Source organism: Poecilia reticulata, linkage group LG11, assembly GCF_000633615.1.
Source record: "Poecilia reticulata strain Guanapo linkage group LG11, Guppy_female_1.0+MT, whole genome shotgun sequence".
Lineage (NCBI taxonomy): Eukaryota > Metazoa > Chordata > Actinopteri > Cyprinodontiformes > Poeciliidae > Poecilia > Poecilia reticulata.
Genome location: NC_024341.1, coordinates 6,718,094 through 6,741,305, shown reverse-complemented (window position 1 = coordinate 6,741,305; position 23,212 = coordinate 6,718,094). Strand labels below are relative to the sequence as shown.

The 23,212-nt window shown below is 40.7% G+C and overlaps 2 protein-coding genes across 2 annotated transcripts; both read right to left on the bottom strand.

Annotated features, from left to right (window-relative positions):
• Positions 1–40: 40 nt before the first annotated feature.
• On the bottom strand, positions 41–2,046 carry LOC103472103 (SOSS complex subunit C-like). The gene has a single exon (XM_008421486.2). It carries the CDS (start codon positions 1,241–1,243, stop codon positions 932–934), a length of 312 nt encoding a protein of 103 aa, XP_008419708.1. The 5' UTR covers positions 1,244–2,046; the 3' UTR covers positions 41–931.
• A 158-nt stretch (positions 2,047–2,204) lies between these two features.
• Positions 2,205–19,661, bottom strand: mfsd2ab (MFSD2 lysolipid transporter A, lysophospholipid b). Its single transcript, XM_008421485.2, has 14 exons — positions 19,369–19,661; positions 15,598–15,723; positions 14,924–15,048; positions 10,780–10,903; positions 9,135–9,213; positions 8,876–9,045; positions 8,657–8,744; positions 8,223–8,341; positions 7,413–7,496; positions 5,816–5,899; positions 5,605–5,717; positions 5,348–5,491; positions 4,409–4,585; positions 2,205–4,049 (listed from the first exon to the last, which is right to left on the bottom strand). Exons 1-14 carry the CDS (start codon positions 19,456–19,458, stop codon positions 3,998–4,000), a joined length of 1,575 nt encoding a protein of 524 aa, XP_008419707.1. The 5' UTR covers positions 19,459–19,661; the 3' UTR covers positions 2,205–3,997.
• Positions 19,662–23,212: the final 3,551 nt, after the last annotated feature.

Below are 23,212 nucleotides of genomic sequence, written 5' to 3'. Positions count from 1 at the left end.
AAAAGTGAGAAAATTTATCTTAAAAATCACAATGAACCGATTACAGAAAAAACACTTCATATTTTTGTTAGCTTAGAAAAATCCTTTATACACTTTAGAGGTGGCAGCTTAAAGTCCAGAACATTCACTTTCAGATCTGAGAACGTATGCTGCTTTGAAAACGGAGGGGGGAAAAATATAAATTTTAGGGAAATAAACACCTCTTTTAGCTGCACATTATATTTCTGTACACATTACAAAGACAGAAATAAAGACATGGATAATTAAACACACTTTTGAATGAAAATTACATTGATGAAAACCTGTAACGGCAACTAACAAAACATAAACATGACGTACAGAGTGTAGTACTGACTATAGTATGTTACAAAGTATAAAACAGAACAACCAGCTGTGGTACAGACAGATAGATAGATAGGTATTGATGAAAAAAGAAACAAATATTTGTAGTCATTTTTTCCTTATAGTGCATACACAGCACAACATAGGGCGGGTGGTGGGCCTCTAATCTACATTAATGAGAACGGACAAAAACAAACAGAATACTTTTTAGGGATGAACCTGTCGGACCACTTTCTCCCCTTCAAGTGATCTTGCGCCCTCCGACTGAAGGGCACCCTGGCAGAGAGCCATAACTCTGGCCAGTAAACTGTAAACACTGTTCTGACAGCAAGCTGTGGTCCAATAGCTTATTCAAAAAATGTACTGCTAGTAAACATGACATAAGATATATATATGGCTCTTTAACTGAAGCTTTCATACTTTAAGCCTATGAACAACATTCTGAACCTGAAATAACTTTCTTACGTTTCTATCTCATAATAAAAAAGTGACCAAGAAAACACCGTGGTGCCACTCTTCCGTTCACAGCTAACAAACTCCGCTTTTTGTGAGTTCAAGTCGGACCACCAGGGTCAGCTGTGCTGCTCAGTCAGAAGTCGGGCTCCAGTCGGGGAAGCACCGGGAGGATGAGGTTCCCGAACGAGGAGTCCTGGGTGATGAAGAAGCCGGAGGAGTGGACGTGAGCGTGCTGCAGGGCGGCCTTCTGCTGGGCGGCGATGTGCTGCTGCTCCGCGCTGTCCCTCGCCTCCTTCAGGCTGCTCCGGCCCGACAGCGGGATGTTGGCTCCGGGACTGTTCATGGACTGGCTCTGCAGCAGCCGCCGCTTCTCCTTGTCCAGCTCCGCCAGAATGGCCACTCGGGTTTTGTTCTGGGAGCCCTGTCCGGGAGGGTTGGCGGCCATTTCGGCTTAATAACAAACCCAACGAATGGAGCTGAAGATGGTGAAGTTTCCTTTAGGTGTCCTTATTCGGGGTATATGTTTTGGTGGGATACCTTCCGCTTTGTGGGTTAAAAAGTGTAAATAAATTTTATAGCTTTTTGTTGGTTAATTACAAGAACGGAAGCGCTTCCGGTTTGAGGGCTGGTTTTCACAATAAAAACGCATCGTCAATATTGCTGAAAAACAGCTTAAAACTATGTCTACTTTTACCGTTTGATTAATGTATTTAAATAAATGCTTATTATATATTTTGTGACATTACAAACAACATGCCACAGTATAGTTTGAGATTTTATATCAAATCAATGTAGAGCATAAGTAGATGGAAAGTGATATTTTTTCTCTTTGCGATAAACATCTGAAAAGTGTGGCACGCATTTGTGTTTACCATTTTGAAAAGTGTAAGGTTAGCACAGTTTAGCTAGACATCTTTTTTTATTTACTTTTTGCCAAAGTTCTGAATGTTTTACATCGCGCCAACACTAGGTGGCAGTATGCGCTAGCTTGAAGACTGTCGGTTTGTAATATTGAAAATATTAAACACATCAAGTTCAGCCCTTTAATGTAGAATTTCAAGGTTTAATTTTAACGTAAACAATTTCTTTTAATGGGATTTCTTGCTAATATTTTATGAATATTAATCCCAGCTAATTCTAGATAAGTTTGATCAAAAATTCAACCCATTACAGTAAATTCTCTCAAGTGAAACCTACGCTATACAGATTCAGTTATATATCCAGCATTTGTTCCTATTATTAAAATTTTGTGTTAGAACATCATATTATATGTGCAATGTGAAAAATTGCACATGTAACATGCAATGCTTGTGTTCTGTAGAGTATTTTGCATGAATTGGGAAAAAGTCATTTTCATTCCACTTAATCATCTTTTATTATTTCCTTCCATCACAGTATTTCTTTTCTTAAATAACTACAGTACAGTGTACAGAAATCCATTCACTTGCAAACAAATATCTATTTACATGTTTACGTACAATATTTACATATAAACAGGAGGCGCAGTCTCCGAGGCTTGCGTGCCCCCATGCAGGACTAAAGCTCACACATTTCATCAACAGCCTCGGTCATGAGACACACGCGTAAAAACACTACGCACCGACGAGAACAAAACATTTACAGGATGTACAATAGCTACAAATTTCAGTGAGTGACGATGGCACATACAGTATCGTTCGGAAGGGATAGAGGAAGAGCTTAATGCATAAAAAAAAATAATAAAAATCACTATGGCAACTTAGTTGTCATGTCCAAGATGTAACAGTATGTATAACATATGACACTACATATACACATTTCCATATCGGCTGATATGAAACATGTCGGTCCTCTTAAGTTTTTTTGTTTTTTTTCCCACTTTTGGAGAACTGAGGTGATCAAAGTGTCCTGGTTGTTTTTATATACAATATTTAAAGATTAAAAGAAAAAACAATGTCACTGCTCTGTCTTCACACTCATTTTTCCAATCAAAACTGTGTGTGTTCCCTTTTTTTTTAAATACATACAGTGTTGTAGAAGAGGTAAGAATAGTAAAAAAAGAAGTCTACACACTCCTGTTGCAACAGCAGGAATTTATGATGTAAAGGTGGATCGTTTCAAAAATCTTATCCGGTATATTTTCTGTCTTTTACTGCCGTTTTAACAGGAGCGTACAAACTTTTTATTTACCGTAAGATTGTAGTAATGGCAACATCCACCGAAAGATGCACGCGTCACATTTAAAAATAAAAAATAAAAAAAAACTGAACGAGAAGCTTTGTGGCTTCTGTTAGCGCGACTGTACAGACCTTAAATAGGTTTTAAATACTGCAAAGAGGAGGACTGTGAAAATCACACTAATAAATATTTAAATTAATATTTAAACATATGTGCTAGCTGTCGTCAAGGTTTTGCTCCAGGTTTGAAGAAATTAAAGCGTTAAGAAATGACACGGTCATTAGTAGCCGTTATAAATAATAAATTTAAAAAACAGTTGACTGGAGAAACTGCAGTTTTTCTTTTTTGTGCAAACTCGCTGCGTTCACGCGATGCGAACACTTGATTCGTTCTTGTAAACTATGATGAGATATTCAGTGAGCGATTGGCACTCGTCAGTTTGTGCTTTTTTTTTTTCTTTCAAATTTTGTCTCTGAAATACGAGTGAAATTCAGGCAAAAGACACAAAAAACAAAATTACAAAATGGCAGTTTCTTCCGATGTTTGCAAGTCTACTGTGACGTCATTTCCAGCGCAGCGCTAAAGGTCGTTACTGTTCAGTGTCGTATGTACAAAAGCACCATTAATGCAAATTTACCCCTCCAACCCGTTTCTTTTTTACATTTCTTTGTGCAATTTTATTTAGAGACCAACCTTTAAAAGGATTCTCACTTTGTACTCAATAGTAGCACGTCGTACAAAAAGGTAAGGCTTGGCGAGGCGTCGAAAGTCACACCAGGAAACCATCACGGGTATAAAAAAAAAACAAAAATGGAGGAGCGGGATGTTTTTTGGGAAAGGTCTCAGTCAGGTAGGCTCATCCGTTTTTGTACTTGGATTCTCAGCAGCAGCAACAGTGTTGGCCGTACAATCCGGTTCCTGTGCGGTCCGACGGGCCCCCGGGGGGGTTAGGGAAGGTCCGGGTCCTGGTCCGTTGGTCCCGCCCAGTGCAAAATGCCAGCCGGCCAACAGATTGGTCCAGAAGTTGCTTTCAGAAGATGCGCTAGATCATTTCCGTCACCTCTGAGGAGTCCGACGCCGAATCTGCCTCGTCCCTGCAGAGGGAGGAAAAGTGTTTTGAAATATATATTGAAATAATGACACAGTTTAGGGTTGCACCGATGTGAAAATTTGGGCTGACATCGATATCTATTTCATTTTTTTAATCCTGTAATATCATTTTGACACTTAAAAAAAAAAAAAAAAAAAACAGATGGCAACACAATAAAAAAAAAATAAAAAAATTCTCTTGTTGGTATTTATCGGACCAATACCGATATGTTAAAAAAAAAAAACAATATCAGCAGACAACGATGTTGGAGTCGTCGTATTGTTCATCCTTGGAAAAACTTTGCATTATCTTTAGATGAAAAAGAAAACACAGTTTCCATGGCAACTATCCAAGACATCTTACCTGAGCTCTTGTAGGATCTTGCGGTTGCCCTGCCTCCTCTCCTCGGTGATGGGGTACGTGTACAGGATTCCCAGGCCAATGAAGATGAGGACGACGGGGGCGGCCGAAACCAACACCTTCAAGGTCAGATCCACTTCCTTAGGCTGGGAGCAACCTCTGGTAATGTATCCAGCAAAGCTAAAAACGGATCACAGAAAAACGGTTACGCATCGGAAACAAACCTTCGCAGTGAGTCAACTGAGCAGAAAGTTAGCCATCAGTCACAGGGTTTTGGGCGATTTGATTGGATTTAGACTTTTGACTAGAGACTGACACGTCTCCCCTGAAAGCCTGGCAGAGTCGCTATGCTTTCAACATGCCATCGTTTTCCCACTTTGAATTTTCTGGATTTCTTTTTTAAAAACTGTGTTTTCTGTACATTATGGTAAACACTAATTATCTGATTTCATACTATTTTTATTGACACAAATCAAGAAACAACAATGGCTGAAGTGCTTTTTATCTTCAGGGAATCAAAAGAATATTTTGCTCTTTTTTTGCATCTGGACAAATGTAGATGTGTCAAAATTAGAGGTGCACCGATGAATCGGCCCAGAGCAAACTCTAAACCTAAAAACCTATATATTCTTACGTAATTCAGATTAAGAGTTTTACTTTTAGACATTAGAATAAGAAATTCTCAGATTTTAAATTTTCCACATTTAGAAATAATCTAATCATATTCCATTATTTTAGGACTGCAGAAGAACCGTGACGCTTTAAAAGCATTTCTGTCATGCCATTTCTAGTTAGACTGTTTGGTTCAAGTTGGGGGGAAAGAAGAAAAAAAACGTCTCTAAAGTGACTCCGTATATTTTTGTTTGCATTTTGTAAATCCTAAGCTGTGCCTGGTCCAGAGTAGTTTAGAATGTGCAGTCGTCTTTCTGTGTGAGCTCTTACTCTAAACTCAGCGTGGAAATGCCTAGCGAGATGCCAGAGGCGAACTTGGTGAAGAAAACGTAGAAGGAATAAAAGATGGCTTCGTGTCCCGTGGATTCCGGGTTCTGAACCTGGAAATCGTCAACGACGTCAGGCAGCATGGACCTGAGGAGGAGGAGAGCAAGAACCGCTTCATAAAAGCTGCCTGCAAAGTGCCTGAATAAAATAAAATAAAATCCAGATGAGTGATTAGCGTTGTTTTTTTTTTTTTTTTTTACCAGGGCAGCAGGAAGGCTGCAGCCACCGCCACGCCAGAGGCAAAAGACACGATGTAGGTGACGATGAGGTTTTTCGGTACACACACCACCATGATCATGAAGGGAACGGCAGACTGGGAGGAAGAGGGGGAAAAAAAAATAATCACAGGGTTAATAATAATTTCCAAATTTTACTAGCAACATCAGATTTGGAGAGGAAGCGCGGCTTTACCAAGGATCCGACATAAGCTGCCGTTTTCTTCCCGAAGCGAGTCAGGAACCACTGCCAGAACGGGATGGCCAGCGTAGCGGAGAGCTGCAGGGAGGAAAAAAGAAAGAAAGAAAGAAAACATCAATATATTTGCAAATAAGAGCTCAACATTCCAACTGATGACCTTCAGTTGTGTCCCTGCAGCTCTTTTACCAGAGAAGCCCAATATAATAAGGCTCCAACGAAAGCAAATATGAGCTGCTTTCTGAAACCAGCTGGACATCTTCATGAGTGAGCAGGAAAAAAAAAAAGAAAAGGTCATTGTGCAGCAGTAGTTTTCCACCATGTTTGTGGAGTTTTATCTGCTTTATCTTTTTCCTCTTCTTCCACAGTAATCAAAGACTCTCATCAGCAAGCAAGATTTTTATCATGTAAACACTGCTGATTCAAGCTAAATGAAAACAAATAAAAAAATTTTAAATGCTGAAAATCACAATGGAATCTTCCGGAGAAGAATCCAAAAAGTCCCCAATTAAAAATGCCAAATAGTTTTATAGAAAAGCCTTCATTTTTGGCATTTTAAACATGCATATTGTCATCTTTAGCAAAGCTTAATGATCGGCTGCCTAAGTGTGTTGAGAAATAAAAGTAAAAAAACTTGACTAATTAAAAAAAAAATAAACTTGCAGTGTACATTTCTCATTTAAGAATATATCATCTCAAAACTCGCATGTAAAAAAATTATAATTAAAAGAAGTGTTCATCGGCATCAGCTCCATTTGCTGGTGGGTTAAATTTGTAGACATACAGACCCCAAGGGCCACAAACGGCCCTCGGCCCTCAGTTTGGACACCCTCTGCTATAGAAAATCCAATGTGAAACTTTGAATAGAAGATCTCTGTCCAATCTGAGTGACCTTGAATGTTGCAGTGAAGAATTGGCAATAAATTTGAGTTTTTTTTTTTTTTTATCTGGCCATGTCACAACCAGAATAATGTGAATATTTTTTCCAAGACATGAAGGTCCTGACTCTGTAATCCCGTCGGATTAGCCAGACATTTTCACTAAAATGACAGAAGGTACGGATTAGGACGTTTTAGTGCTGATTATGGAAAATATCATGTGGGGTTATTTTTCCTTTTTTTTTTTTTTTCCAGAATAATTGCTTCACTAAATGTAATGTACTTACATTAAAGTGGCTTTGTAATCCTTTCCATAAAGTAAAAGCTTAAAGTAATCTTTTCACCCTCGCTGACCTGGACTCGTTTGGCCCCGCCACTTGTGATGTCGAATAAAAAAGGTCGGGATCCGCCAACTCAATTCTCAGGTTTATATCAGACGGGGGAACAAAGGCGAGAGAAGAATGTGGCTCCCTGACCGTCTGTGGGAACAGCGTGGCATTCAGAGGCGGAGGCGCTTTGAGTTACCGAAAGCTCCAGCCAGGAGAAACTGTTTTATGTCCGACCACAGAGCCGGCCTTGTACTGGACACGATTTATTCCCTCGCCTCGGGCAGGGAGAGCTCTTTGTTCCACTTGTTCCGCGAAAATCGGACCCGTTGTGGGTTGCGTCCCGTCTGAAAACGCCACCTGTGCGTGTAAAGGCGTGTGAGCGCTCACCATGATGACCAGCAGGATGTTGTGGAAGTCCTTCCTGAAGCCCAACGTGGCGCTGCAGAAGAGAGCAAAGTTTCCCTCCAGGAGCTGGAAAAACAAAATAAAAATCATGATTTTACAAAAACACACATATGTCTGTGAAAGCATATAGCATGATGAGTAAATCCAAAAATATTTGTAATAGAATAATATGAAAAGTTTAAAGCCCTTGTATTAAAATGCCAACAAGTCAATTCATTTGAGAACTTTTTCCTCCTTTAATTTGACTTTTAACCTGCAGAATTCAACTGCAAAATGAAACCAAACCAACTTTTTAACAAGCGAAAATTAAAAAATAATATCTGATGAATAATGTCTCAGATCACCAATTCAGATTTTTTTTTTTTGTCTGAAAAGTCACTAAATTTAGCGACATGGTTGCCAAGTTGGCAACAGCGATTCCAGTATTTTGCCAATATCCCAAAATTAGGAAAATCAGAGCCATATTTACCGTTTTATAACTCCAAAAAGTACAACTATAACCTCACATGGTGTTGGCAGCATTATGCTTGGGGCTAGTGTGATGTTCAGCTGGCTGTAGTAAACTGAAGAACATTTCCAACATTTCTCTTACACCAAGGGGAATCAAGTTGCAGCATGACAGCAACCTGATCCAAATCGATTCACACGTTTGGGTGTGGCGGCTTTTATGCTCCTAAACATTCCTAGGACTTCTCCAGCCGTGTCACACAGAATGTGTGTGACGCGACCAGGTGGAAAAGGTTCTGAAATGATTTGTTTCCCCCTGGGTTTTTCATGAGGATTGGTACGCACCATGAAAGCCAGTGAGGTGAAGAGGAAGCCCATGACCAGCTTGGCATACGGCCCGTACCCCATCACCATCTTAATGCCTTTAAGGAAGGGCATCGGCTTCGATCTGATCCCCATAGCCTCTGAAAACACACAAAGAAACAGCCATTAGTGAAACATTATTAATTAAATCCGATTCCTACTTCAGAAATCTCCCTCTCTCTGATTCTTTACACATTTTTTTCCCCACAACAAGCCGTCTTCAAAGCTCATCATTTACTGGACAAACGTGCCTTGTGAGGCTCATTACGCCTCACAACACTTTCAGCTCAAACCACAGCTGGCTGCTCGCTTGTTCTCACACGCGAGTCAGCCCACAGAGTCAGGCCACATCCGAGGCTTCCTATTGGCTAATCAGCTGATGTGACTGAGTGAGAGCTGACTGAGTCGGCGCTCACCGTGTTCCCTCACGCCGGAGAACAGGACGATGGCACACAGGACGTACATGGAGCAGATGACGGCAGACGCGATCATGTACGCGTTCCTCTGCAACAACAAGAGGAGAAGAAATAAGAAAAATATTTGTGGATATTCGTCATCTCCGATCCAAATTTCACTTTGACTTCTGTTAAAAGATTTAAAAATATATTTTTTTTAAGTGTAGAGTATTTGTTTACCGTGTGCTGCAGGGAATGGTCCGAGTTGTTGTGGCTCAGGAGAATGGAGGAGTTGGAGGAGTTGGAAGAGTTGGAGGAGTTGGAAGAGAGGCAGGGGGCGTGAGCGTTGCCCACAATCTGACCCTGGATGGCCGTGCCGAGGACGGTGCCCAGAACCTCCACCGTCATCCCTGATGGGACCAGCAGAACACATCAAGTCAGGCCACCACACGGGAAATCTGGAGTTTTTTTCCCCCCTGGGTGCTGAGGTTGGACTTACTGTACGCCGTAGCAGAGTCCCTCTCCTTCTGCTCGGAGGTGATGAACATGGTGAGGGCAGAGTATGGCACATGGAAGCACTGGGAAAAAAGAAGATCAAATTTATGTTTATGACTCAAAAAAAAAAAGAAGCATACTTCAACTTTTGTTGAAACAAAATTTCAGACAAAATTTGAGGCGGCGGCCACAATATGAGCTGAGCAAATTATTTACTAGCGTGTTTAGTGTGGCCTTCTAACAACACTAATCATGTGTTGTTAGAACCCTTCAGGGTTTCTGCAGGTTTGAACAGTTCAAATATAAGACTTTTTAAGACCATTAAGAGTAGCTGCGTTTCCATTACAAATGTGCACAAGTCTTCGTCGATGTTCCGCTAACGTCGAAAACGCACAATGTCCCAATTGCGCCGTTTCCATTACATAAGAAGCGCAATTAAAATCACACGTGAAAAAGTCTGTTCACGTGTTAAGTCGTTAAAATAAAAACACGCCGCGGCATCTTCCTCCTACCACTTCCTGTTGTCTTCTTTGTATTTTCCACCAGTAGTAACATCTGGCTGTTAATCAAAGGTGCGAAAAAAGTGATTCAGCTTTGATACAACTGCAAAACTACCTCATGCTAGCGCAAAAATGTTTTTAATCAAAAGAAGTTTTTTTTTTTTTTTAAACTGCCGTGTTTCCATTAAGGAAATTAATTTGTGTACTTCCAATTTGCACAGTAATATGGTCACTGGAAATGCAGCTAGTGAAATGTAAGACCTGTGTTATGACAGAAATTTGCAAAAGAAATTACATATTTTGCAATGTTCTCTGACCCCCGTAGTGACAAGCATTTTTTCACTTAACCATGAGAGAGACACAAACGACTTAGCTAGCAAAGTTTTTGTTAGCAGCTAGTTAGCGGTAGCCTCAAGTTGATTGGGCACGACTCAAACTTTTGCCTGACGGAAAGAAAAAAAAAACTTCATAGAATATACAAGAATAACACATTTAAAACCCGTCATTAACGCATTTAATGCCAACTTACTTTTTAAAACTGAATTTAAGACATTTTAAGGCTTTTCCCTTAGATACACTAATGACTTTTTAAGGTTGCACCGACACCCTATCCCCTCAAATGACAAGGGTTGAAGCCTGGAAAACATTACAGACATGAAACGTCTGGAATGTACAGGTCATTGACTGAACATTTCCTACTCCGTTTAGAACAAGGTGAGTGTAGATTGCTCAATTCCTTCCTCTTTCCTTCTAAATCTGCAGCCCCACCCCTCTCCGTGTTGAGCCACACCTGTCGCTTTATGGAGCAGAAAGCAGGTTACTCATCCTGCTTGCTTAAAATGCCTGAGGCCTTACCAAGAAGCAAGTGAAGTCAAACACACCCACACACATATATATATATATATATATATATACATGCTCCAAAGTTATTGTACTGAAACAACAACATGCCCTCCTAATATCATCTGTCATCACTCCTAATACAATGGAGTGATGACAGATGCTGACATACTTTAGTGGCAGTTTGTGTGTATATATATTTGGGTCAGAGTCTGCAATTCTGACTCTATAAGTAGTGTAAAAAATAGAATAAACAAAGAAATTCAAAACACACAAAGTTTAGGACTCTGATCTGGGTTTGAGACTTACTGTCTGCAGGGACTGGAAGACGCAGTAGAATAAAATGTACCAGATGACTTTGCCGTGTTCGAAGGGGGGGACGTACCATATGAGGAAATAAGACGTCACGGCAAAAGGGGTGGACAGTAAGATCCTGCAGATGGACGAAAAGAGAGAACATCAGAGACTGAAGCAGAAAAGACATTTATTTATTTCGAACAGACAATAAAAAGTAAGAACGGGAAACTAAGATAAATAGTCACATCAAATGACCTTGAATTTTACACACTTTAATTGAAAAGGAGCATGCGGAAGAGAAAAGATCTAATGATTTCCTTTTTGCGCAGCTTTTTTTTTTTAAGCTGGCTTCCATTTGTACTTTGTTTGAGCTCATAGTTTAATCACTTCCATAGATCTACCACACACACTGATGTATAGAAACTCTTGTTGGTTTTTCTGATGCATCTTTTTTTTTTTTTTTTTTTTCCTTCTCTTAAATTGTAAGTCCACTCTGTCACTAAACATTTTGTGTGGGAGTTGACAGTTTCTTACTGTGAGCATAAATGGTAGAGTTTTGAGTTTTACATGTCGCTGAATTTCAGTACATCCGATTTAAAAAAAAATTTTTAAAAATGAATTTGTGCTAACAGCGCTAATGTTACGCATGGTGATGTTAGAGGCGCTAATCAAGGCCAATCATTGACAAAGACGCCACCGGCCGTTTTATTATTATTATTTCAAATATTGTTTTGCAATAAGTGCTCTCTCACACAGTGTGATGTCACCTTTCCTACTTATATAAACATTAACAAGCAAGCACACAGGAAAGAAAAGCCAGAAAAAAAAAATCTTCTATTTCAATTCTATTACAGAACGTCCATGTAAAATCAGAACCGGAACAACAACCAGAGATTGGATATCAGCCGGTAAGCTCTGACTGGTCCGTCTCCAATGGTGTGACCTTCAGGTATGGCCTGATCTCAAGGTTACATTTGGTTAAAAAAGAAGAATGCGGCTGTAGAACGTGTTGTACGGAAGATTTCCTGGATCTTTTCCCCGCCCCAATCTCGTTTAAAGATAAAAGTGGGCTGACTAACACTCTCGACACTTACATTCTGGAAAGTAACAGGGAAGGAAATGAACTCGTCATCCCGATTGTCTAAAATATCTACAGGAATACCATAACAAGATGTGAAGTCATGTTCATGTCAGCATGATCAGTCTTTACTGTATGTAAACTAAGCGACACGCCCAGTTTCCTCCCACGGAGTCGTTGACTAGGATCCAAACAAATCCTGCCTCTCATTATTTCTAATGTAGCTCTGAGGCACAGCGGGGGGGGGGAAGAGGTGGGGTACATTTATTTTGCTTTACTGCACGTATGATGTCATTCACTGGAACCTTGTGACCTTGTGAGAAGAGACGGGCAAGTCACGGCAGATGTTTCATCAAAGATAAACTCAGGAATGTAAATAAATACGTCTCACACAGAATCAAACATGATGTCTAGTTTTGTTTTTGGTTTTTTTGGGGGTGGCTGGGAGGGGTTGTCCTCAGCAGAAAATAGTACTGTATTAATGACAAATGACATCGTCTTGTGTCTTACCAACAGCAATCTTGTTTCAGCATTTGCACACCCAGTGACCCTGCAGAACGGAGCTGACAGCTTAGCCTATATTAGCGCTAACCTGATGCCGCGGCTGGAAGCATATTATTAGCTTTGCTGATTGGAGGGAAATGCCACTTTAACTGACAGATAACTCAACAAGTGAGCTTTAAAAAAATAATCTGGCCACACAAAGCTGCCTGGACTTGTTTTAGTGCCTTTTAATTCAGGTCCATATTATTGGGTTTAGGTGTGTGACTGTAGCTTCAATTATAGCAATAATTGGCCAAACATTCTGGTTCTCAAGCAGTGGCTTGTTTACTTAATGCTTTAATGACATTTTAGACCTGAGAAATGTTAAAAATGCTCATAAATGCCTCAGCGGTGAGGCAAAAAAAGCCACGTATTTACCTTCTACAGCATTTTATTTATTTTAAAAGTTGCTCACTTCTAACTCTGCTGCAACAGAAAGCCTCATTCTGAAATCTGAACTGGAGTAACCTTCTGGATTCCTCAACCAATCTTAAAAAAAGAAAAAAAAGAAAAGAAATCCCACACTCCTGTGTGCCGCTACGCGATTGGCCCAGACAGGTGGTGTGTTCTCAGATAGACCAATGAGAAGCCGTCTCCGCTCTCCCCCGTTCCCTCCTCCCCTTCAGCTTCACAATGGAGCGCTTCGCCCGCTTCCTCCCGTGTCTCGCTCATCTGTACAACCTAACAGAGCTGGGGGATAACGTGACCCAACATGCCGACCATTCCTCCTCCACCCACCCACTCCCACCCACCTCCTCCTTCTCTTCTTCCCCCCAATGACGAAATAAAAAGTGGAGGAAACGCGTCTCACCTCGTCATGTCAGCAGCCCGAGTGACCTAGTTTTACGTGCTTTACCGTTTAGCTAATTATGAGGACATTTTGTTTTATTCCATAAAAAGGGAAGCCCAGTTAAAAATTTAGATGAGATTTGAATATTTTGTGAATGAATTGATCTTTGTAGCAAGATCTCAGATACAAAAACCTCCACTTAATCTCTTTTTGTCATTATTGAATTAAAGCACATGCTCTTGTGTATTGAACACCTGAGGGAGAATAATGCATCTCCCTTTAGGGCTCGTTTGAAGATGTTAAGTGGGGACCACCGAGACGTTTCCCTTCCCGTGAACTTGTTCGCCTTTTTTTATAACCTTTTCCTCAACTGGCCGGTTTCCATCCCCTAACAATCACACTGTGATGTGCTGACAGGAAACTGACGAGCTCTTCTATAATCAGACCCTTCGCTGACACCCCACACCCCCTTTCCCTCAGTGTGTCAAATATGGCCACCAGATATGAGGGCCAAATGTTTGCAGGAGACACTTTTGGACTTCTACAATACACACACACACACAAAAGAAATTACCAAATTTGAAACCGCCTCATGCCGTATGACTCCATGCGATACTATTTGCGCATTTCATAATTTATCACCAGAAAAAAACAAAAACATTTGTTTCGAAGTTTGCAACGAGACAAAACGTGAAAAAACAAAGGGTATCAATGGTGTCATGACGTACTAATGCTGTCAGATAACACTTTAGAGTAGGAGTGTGTCAGTAGAGATACTTTCTGAAAAATACATTGTGTACTTTGTAGGAGAGAAAGAGAAAAAAGGGCAAGTTCTGCATCAGGTGGGAGCAGGGGCGTGCACAGATATTTTTTGGGAGGGTGGCAGGAGCTCAAATGGGGGAAAAAAAAAAAGAGTGGTATGAGATTTATAAGGCACAGGTTAAACATGTATTTCTACCAATATTCTGTCTGATGCAGATGTTTACTCAAATTCACCTGGAAAAATTTAATAATACTAAAAAAAACAATTTAAAAAGGATACTTTTTTTCTAGAACAGACACAATGTCCTGGGCTACAAATAATAATATTAAAAAAAACTACTTCAGTTGGGCACGTTTTTTTTTTTTTTTGTCCAGATGAAAAAGGGTAGGTAAAGTAGCTGGTGTCCATCTAACCACGTTCCTGGGTAGGAGTTATATTTGGCAGAACCATGCAAAGTATCTTGCAGTTGGAAGAGTGCGAGAGAACGTTTCTGCAGAAGCTCGATTTGTTTAGGCTCAACACCCAACAGCTTTGTTTGTTGTTCAAACCTCCCAAAATCTATTCTGGACTCTTTCAGTCAAATGTTAATCGCTCCACTGGATGAATAGAAAGAGAAAATAGAGCAGGAGGAAAAAGAAAACAAATGTACAAAACAGTGCAACGAGGAAGAGGCTAATTTGCCTCATAGTAACTTCTCTCCCAACGATGACTCAGACACTTCAAGCCCCGCCCCTAAACAATGACACGTGTCCAATCTGGCTGGAAATCTTCCATTCACTTGCTGGGCCCCCCCACCACTCCATTAAGCTGCTTCAGTAACAAATTTGTGATAACAAGTGAAGTTATGTAACCGGGCCTCATCAGGAGGGGTGGCGTTTGGCAGAGCCCCAACTTCCACAGAGGTCTACCGAAAAGTCTCAGCAGGAGAAGCATAGTTCCATTTAAAAACAAAACAAACAAAAAAAAAAAAAAACAGGCGTACCAGGGCATCATCCGTCCGAAACGAGTCCACGGGCTCCGGGAGACCAGGAAGCCCACCGTGGGGTCCGTCACGGCATCCCACGCTCGGCCGATGAACAGGATGATCGAGGCGTAGAAGGGATCCAACTGCAAGGAAGAAACTGTCAGTGCTTTCACTGTAGATGTTTTACTGGTTCCAGGTAAGCTGAAAACATCTCAAACTGCTCCTGTAAAGCTGAACAGCAGCAGTAAAACAGTAAAAGAAAAATATATAACCTTAAACTTTATAAGGCGACGTTTAGCAGGCCAAGGAGGCACTTCGACTCCTGACTGTACAATCTGCGCCACGCTGTGTCACCCAAAGAGGGCCCCGCAATGAGCCGCCTTGGACGGCCAACAAAGCCAAAACCCAGCGACGCCTCGGGCTCAACGGGGCTTATTGTGGCCCGAGCCATCAGATTAGTGAAAGAGCCTATTAAACCAAGACCCTCCTCATTGTCCTGGCTTTGTTCCCCACCTCCAAAATATTTAAAGAACAAGCCCCCACACATTAATCCTTTCAGATACAGTAGAGCCTAATTGCAGAGCCAATAATGTCAGCAAGTTAGAAACTTTCCCCCACAGTTACAATCCCCACCGTATTACAAACAGACTTTCTTTTTAAGAAGCACAACTGTAAAGTTTTAGGTCGCTTACCTGAGCTACATCGAGTAGGTAGAGCTGCAGGAAGAAGCCCAGAGCACATCCTGTGATCTGGTAGGGCGCACCGCCGATTGCATAGCAGATCTTGTTGCAGATCGACAACCTGGTTCTGTGCTCATGCTGAGGAGGGAAAAACAAAAAACAAAACAAAAAAAAGAGGTTCGATTAATCCAGAAAATCTTTGTTTGAAAAAGTATTTGAGTCTTTGTGTACGGCAACAGGTTGGGAAGAGGTGCTCCAGCACTTTCGCTGCAATTCTGCAACTTATAGATGGTAGTTTTGAATCCAACAGAAAATTAAAGCTGTGAAAAATATACAGGAAAGATTCTGCTACTTTGATTTTGATGATTCCTTATGCATAACAATGTGAAGGTGATTCTACTTACAGTTTTGTTTCATTTTATTTTGGTCAGCCATTGACAGAAATGTAAATATTGTTTATCCATTTCTATACTAGTTTTGTCTTGCGTTCTTTTTTCTTGTTTTTTTTTCTTTTTTGGCATGTGAATGGAAAAGTTAAGAAATGACCAAAAAAACTAAAAATGATCTAATTTTTAATCAAATGCTCGACAAGATGCTAGTTGATTCAACTATAGACCTGATGTTGGAAACTCAGTTTTGACCAGTATTTGCACCGATCACAATTTTGTCACCTATGTTGCCAGTGCCAATTTTTCATGAGAAAAAGCAATGTTATTGCTTTCACTTCTAAATTTTGGCAGATTGTCAATCTCCCAAAAGTAAGGAAATCTGGGCCGATTTATCGAACACTCTTGCCAATTAAAAATTGGTCTATTCTGATCCATCAACCGACAGCTGCATCTTATATAAATAAATGTATGCATCAAGTCAATGAAGTCAATGAAAAATGAACATTCAAGGAACCTTCAAGGTTTTGTTTAATCGTCCAGCTTTAGCACGCCCAAACCTCTGGAGTCATTTGCTGAGCTTTCCCCCGTTTCTTTCTAAACTCCTTAACTCGTCAGTCTCGCCACTCTCTCATCGCTCAGAATTAGGATGGAGAAACATATTTGCAAGAGTCTCATAAGAAATTTGGCCCAAATCTTTAATCACCACGGATTCCTTGAAGAACGAGAGAGTTCCCGTTGACCAGAAGAAACGGCAAGCACGAGGAAACAACCAAGATGGATTCCCCAACAAGCGCCAATTCTTCTTCATTTTCTCCACAGTCGACGTAATTGATACTTCAACAGACAGGACAGTAAACACTCTGTCTAATGACAGCACACAAACTGAGGCGACTAGTGTCGGCCGCGGCACCACAACGTCGCTGTTGTCGGTCATGTCAGGAGCTGCCAGGGCAACAGGACCTTGGCAGCAGTCTGGACTGACTTAATAGCCCAAAGCGGGGAAAAGGGGAGCGCTGCCAGTTTGACCACAGAAAGTGAGGTGAGAGCACACCCTATTCCTGACCAATCGGAGCGCAGGAATCAACAAAGCCGCCGCTGGGGCCAGTCAAAATGAACCTGTGTGATACCATCTATGTGTGAAAATGTTTTCTAAACCACACAGGTACATTTCCACCACTCCTTGTTCCACATGTGTCACTAGTGTGGAAAATGCTTTGCCTTAAACAATACATAGTATGATAATGCTGCGTCTCGAAGCGAGTAAATAGGCTTCTCCCTTGTTGATACACTCAACTCCACTTTGTTTAGGCCACAAATGCCCTCTTTCCCAACAAAAGCAAGCCCTGTGACAACAAGTGAGATTTTATTCACTTGTCTGCCACCGTGGCAGAAGCATAACTTGATTTTCTTTCCTTCACCTGGTTCAATGGTTCAAACCTTGTTCGACCTGATTGCAAAGGAATTGTGCAACTTCCTGTTCCTCCTAGTCTACAAGCATATCACGTCTGGTGCTCATTCAAGTGTCCTAGTTTAGATTTACTGCCAGTTACAATGGCGACATCGTTGCAATGAGGGAGAATAAACATGAAAACAATAACAAACCAAAAAAAATGAACTGATCAACCAGAGATCGGCATCTGACAATTTTTTCGATGATAAGTTTGTTTTTTACTTCAAATCAGATTAAAAGTCAGCCGCTATGATGCATAAAGGGTGATCGAATAGGGGTATAATTGTTTTATATGATATAAATTCCAAGTCAATGCATAAAGGAAAATGCAGCACATTTTCCCTCATTCACTAATCAGGATTTTCCTAGCCGATACCAATATCTGGATTTCTTAGACATGCCAATTCTGATTTTGATAAGTTCTGATGTTTTTCTTTTAACAAAAGGAGCACACAAGAGACGGAAATACGAGCTGCTGACTACCTTATAAACCCGTAGTTTTAAGTTGAACAGAAAAACATTACAAGATTATTCCCCACGGAAGCACCAGAACATATAACCTTCATCTTTATGATCTTCTTTATGCACTCTGGGATGTCCTGGGATGCAGTAAAACACAAGCTGACGTTTTACAAGTTCTAGTTTTGTCTAAAATACATAAGTTATTAACCGAGTAATGTGACAAAAGGGTGACAGAACGAGTAACTTTTTAACACTACTTTCAGAGCCTCCATATCAGCTCATTGACTGTAAATAGCACACATATCAGTGCATTTGCTACATGCTACTACTGTACTCTGATAAGAAGAATTACGTGGGAAAAGAGGAGGGGGGTTTCCAAACAAAGTCGCTATGAATTAGGTTAGTTGTGATTGCAAGCCGCTCCGTTTTTGTTCGAGTACAGAGAGAGAAGGTCGGGGACTTTTCTCAGAGGATCCCCTGACTGCCTCAGCTGTTTCTGACACGTCACCTCGGTGGACGCTTCCTGTTGCGTTCAGAGCGATGGAAAAAATGTTAATATTTTGACAAGATTACTATGGAATTTCAATTAGTTGTTGAGGTTATGGTTGCCAAATAGTCAAGCCCATACCGACTTTAGTCACACCCTTTTATCCCCCTGTGGCAATAGAGTTACAGCCTGAGGCAAAGTTTCATCCTATTTTCGTACAGTAATTCAAAATTATTGTCGCGTTATTCCTGAACTGAACATACAGTGCTTTCATATATTGCTCGAAGACGCTATGTGACCGATGTTATATTTTCAGCTGGGTAATTTACTGACATTAAAATTTTATTTTCTTGCCGACACATTTTGACGCACGTGACAAATTAACTGCTTAGATGGCTGTGAAATGCATGAATTAACGCGAATATGAGTCTTAAATAGCCCTAGTTATGAACATTTTAGAGGTTTACATTTAGTTTTGATGGCTCATTTGAGAGCAGCAGAAAAAAAACTAAAATACATAACGTCCAAATATTAAAATTTTAAAGCTTCTTTGCGCGTGACTCCTTTAAGCGTCTAGATTAGCATATTTTAAATATTAAGAGGACATGCTGACGAGAGAAAAAGACAGGGCGGGAGGCACTCTTGGGCTTGAGTCGGTTTTTTAAATTGAATTGATCATGTTTGCTTCCATCCACCTTTTATATATTTTATTTAATTCATTTTATGCAGTTCTGGGTAATACCTAGCCATATTTTGCTACACCAATGTATAAAAGAGATCAAAGTGAGCGTCGCGCGCCCCTTCTCGGCTAACGTACGTGATTCACGCCTTTGAAACGTCAGTTTGCCGGGTGTGCTCCATTCATTCCAGCTTTCAACACTCACTCCTGAAAACGTGCCTATTCCGCCTTAATGCGAAATAACATATAGGATTTTTTTTTTTTAAACCTCCAAAGCAAGATTTGTAATCTTTTTTCCCCCACATACTCTTCTTACCTTTCTTGAAAGCTTGATAACATCCGAGCTGACCGACTTGTTTAATAGACTGGCATTGGAGTATTGTTCAGCTCCTTCTCCTTTGGCCATCGCAAAACAAAAAGGGGAAAGTGGGGGTGGTGGGGAGAGAAAACAGCAGGTAGCTTCGTTGAACTTGGCCCAAAATAAAACCAAAAAGGTCTGAGCAACCACGCCTGTAGTATCCTCCCTCTACGAGAAATGCTTGAAAACTGAAGAGGATGAGAGGAGGGTGAAGGTACGGTAGTAATTTTAGAGCGCTCTCACTCTCTCTCACTGGGCCTCCGCCCCCGGTTTGAAACGTGCTATTCACCCCACATCTAGCCCCGCCCCCTCAGGCGGAGACTTCTGCAACAAGCTGATAAGCACGTTCTTAATCATTTCTCCAGGAACTCGATATGTGTAAACAAAATATTGGATTAACCACGCATGCATAACATAATGTTCTACTATCCTATTTTCTCATTTTCAATTTGATAGAAAAAGAATCAAATAAAAATATCGTTATCATTATTATTATTATTATTATTTCTACTCCTTTGACATAATTATGGTAAATTAAAAGCAAGAACGTTCTCTATAATCTTAGGTTTTGATTGAGTTTTCATGTTGAAATCAATCCCAGTTTGCCCTTTCCCCTTACGTTTGATGTGGTGGTATTAATTATGTGCAGTGAGTCACTGTTTTTCCATACTTGGACATGTAACGCCTGAAGAATTCCCTGGGTTTAGGTTAGCCTACACTGACACAAACAGCTTTTTGTTTAAAGACAATAAACTTTTATTTTGAAAAGAAAAATCTGCTGGTTGCATATATAGCAATTCGGAATCGCAATTAGTGTGCACCTCTGTAAAGGATCCTCTACTAAGCACTCTATTAAACAAAAACATATTTTAATTGCGTGAACAAACAATAGTAGAAGCCAATCTTCAATAAACACATTTAATGTTTTGCACCTTTGCAGTTTTGGTTTATACTCGACTTTTTAAGGTATAAAACGGCCTACATATCAATTTGTTGATATTGTAGCCAGTTACGTACAATAAAAACAGAACTTTTCACATTTTAAAACCAGAGAAATGTTAAAATTCCTCAATGTTGCTTCTTCTTCATGCAGAACAAGTGCACTAATGTGATTGTAAAATTGCTTTTTTTGGGGTCATTTTCCACACATTTTTATCTCAACAACTCACCAGAAACATTCAGATACACAGAAGCAAACGCTGCGGCACCAGAGTTGGTACGGAGGGGGGGATGTATCAGTTTACATGAGGATTCAAAATAATAACAGAGACAAAAAGGGAAAAAACGGCAACGTGGGGATTAAAAATATGGGTAGAAATTGACCTTAAAATGCCTCTTTTGTTTGTTTGCTTTAACATCCTCGTGTGATGTCAGTAATATCAAAGCACACCACTTCTTAACGTCTTGGCCTCCACTTTGAAGATTTTATCAAGGAACCCCAGTAAAGTTGTGTCCTTTAAAAACAAGTTCAGACCAGATCTGTGCGTCTGTTTGCATCTTTTCTCGACGACCACCCGTAAAAATTACACGGGGATCCACTGAAAGTGACCACCTCCATCTGCTCTGACCATCAATAAAGCCAAAAGTTACACCGACAACCGTGCGGACCGACCGAAACGTCCACAAGATTCATCAAACGTGGTGGAGGCCCCTGTCTGGAGACTATCCTCTAGCTGCCTGTCGATTTGTTTTGGGGCCACAGTTTCGTACTGGGGGATGTATTTTCTGCCTTCTCGGTTTAGCTGAGCACACATTCCTGAAAACCTACAGCATCATGCCTGTACAGGTCTGAATACTCATATGTGTGTGTGTGTGTGTGTGTTTGTAGGACAAGCCGTTGCTTTGGTTGAAAACGTATAGACAGTTTGCATGTTTGCTTGCGGTGATCTGCACAAACACAGCAACTCATGGGGCAAACAGAGCTCACACGCCTCCGCCTCGTCAAACATGCGCGCAGCGGAGCAGCTTTATCTCCCGACTCCTATATTTGTTTACACGCCTTTAAATAGGATTTCCAATCTGTTTCACTTCAATCTCTGACTGTTGAACCCTGAACTCGCCAACTGTGCAGTCAAGTTCAGGCCGTTTGCACCCGCCGTGTGAATCTGTGGCAGATAGATCAATGTGAGTAAACACGCTCTGCAGATTAGATAAAGCTATTCAAGTTTGGCAGGTGAATTCAGCCAGCGCAGCAGGAGGGGACCGAACTTTACCGCTTGTCATGTTCCAATCCCCAAGCCTTTTCATTTATGTGACGGACCGACATGAAGCAGTACAACGTGAAATGTGGTTTTCTGTTTTTTTTTTTTTTTTTAGATATTCACTGAGTAATATCTTGTAGAACCACCTTTCTTTTTTTTAGGTGTTCACCTTCAGTTTTTAGTTCTTGCAAAAGTTCCCTTTAAAACTTGCCACAGATTCTTTGCCAGATTTAGCTCCGCACATGAACCATATGCATGTTTTAAAACATGTATGTGATTTGGTGTGAACCATCCAGTGAATCATTTCCTCCAGGATGTGGCAACGTTCTAAAATTACTGAGTTAGCAGCACCTTTTTTTTCAAAACGTTTGAAGTCTTCAACTGAACTACTGGATTCATAATGAGAATACAACACGAGGAGATGCTTAATAATTAAATTAAATGACTTCTGAAGGCTGATATGTGTTTGTACCTGCCCTTCTATTAAACATGCAATTGCGCAATTTTGACATTTCGGAAATCAATTTGCTTAAATGGAATCGCCGCAATTTAAAAAAAAATTCTTTTGATTAAAAGAAAGTCTTTCAAAATTGGTTTATTTTGCAAAACTGCCAGGAAAACACTTGTTTTCCCTGCATCACACGAGTCACGTGATCAACAACAGGATGCTACCACTGGCGGAAACCATGAAGAAGATTACAGGAAGTAGCTGGAATGTCATGTTTTGTTTGTTTTTTTTTGTGATCCCGTGGCAAACTTATTCACGTGTGATTTTAATTCCGTTTCTTAATGGAAACGCCGCAACTGCGAAAATGTTTTTTTTGTGCAGAACATTGACAAAGTTTTGCGCACATTCTGTAATGGAAGCGCAGCTAATCTGTACTTTCAATTCTGTGCATCTTCTAGTTGTCTGCTGCTCCCATGGCAAAACAGAGGATTTAAAAGCTGCAATAACACAGGAGGACTTGTTGCTTAAGTCAATCTCACATCATAATCTGTGCAACCAAAAGAAACGACAAAAGTATAACTGCTTTTAGCTAATTTCAGAAAAAAAAAAAAACAAACACGGTGTCATGTGGCATGTATAGTTTATATGTGAGCATCGGTAACCCCGAGCGTCCAAGTCAAAGTGCAAACATTCTACTTCTGTTCTCTTGCAGCGGAACACCTCTTTACCATCATAATACCCAAAAGGACACCACTTCCACAGCAAGCACAAATCAGCGTCCCTGCTCTTTTTATTGCAACAACGCAGAGGTTGTGCTCAGGGATCTAATCCAGAACCATCACTGTACTTTCCCACGGATCACCTTACACACTTTCTCCTGGTTCTTTTCGAACTGCGCTGACAAAAAGGGGAACGCAGAGGGCAAAACGACGAGAATCCCAGATGGGACAGTTGCGATTCTGAGCCTGACTTGGAACACATGATGGCACAGATTTTACTTGTCGAGATGGGCCAACGAGTGCAAAGAGAGCAACAGAGAGAGAGAGACTCGTTTTGCCCAGGGGACGCTTGGGGCCACAATTAAAAACGAACACGTGGGTACACTTTGTGCTACACCAAACCTGTTCCGCAGCTGTTTAGATCTTAGCTCCGT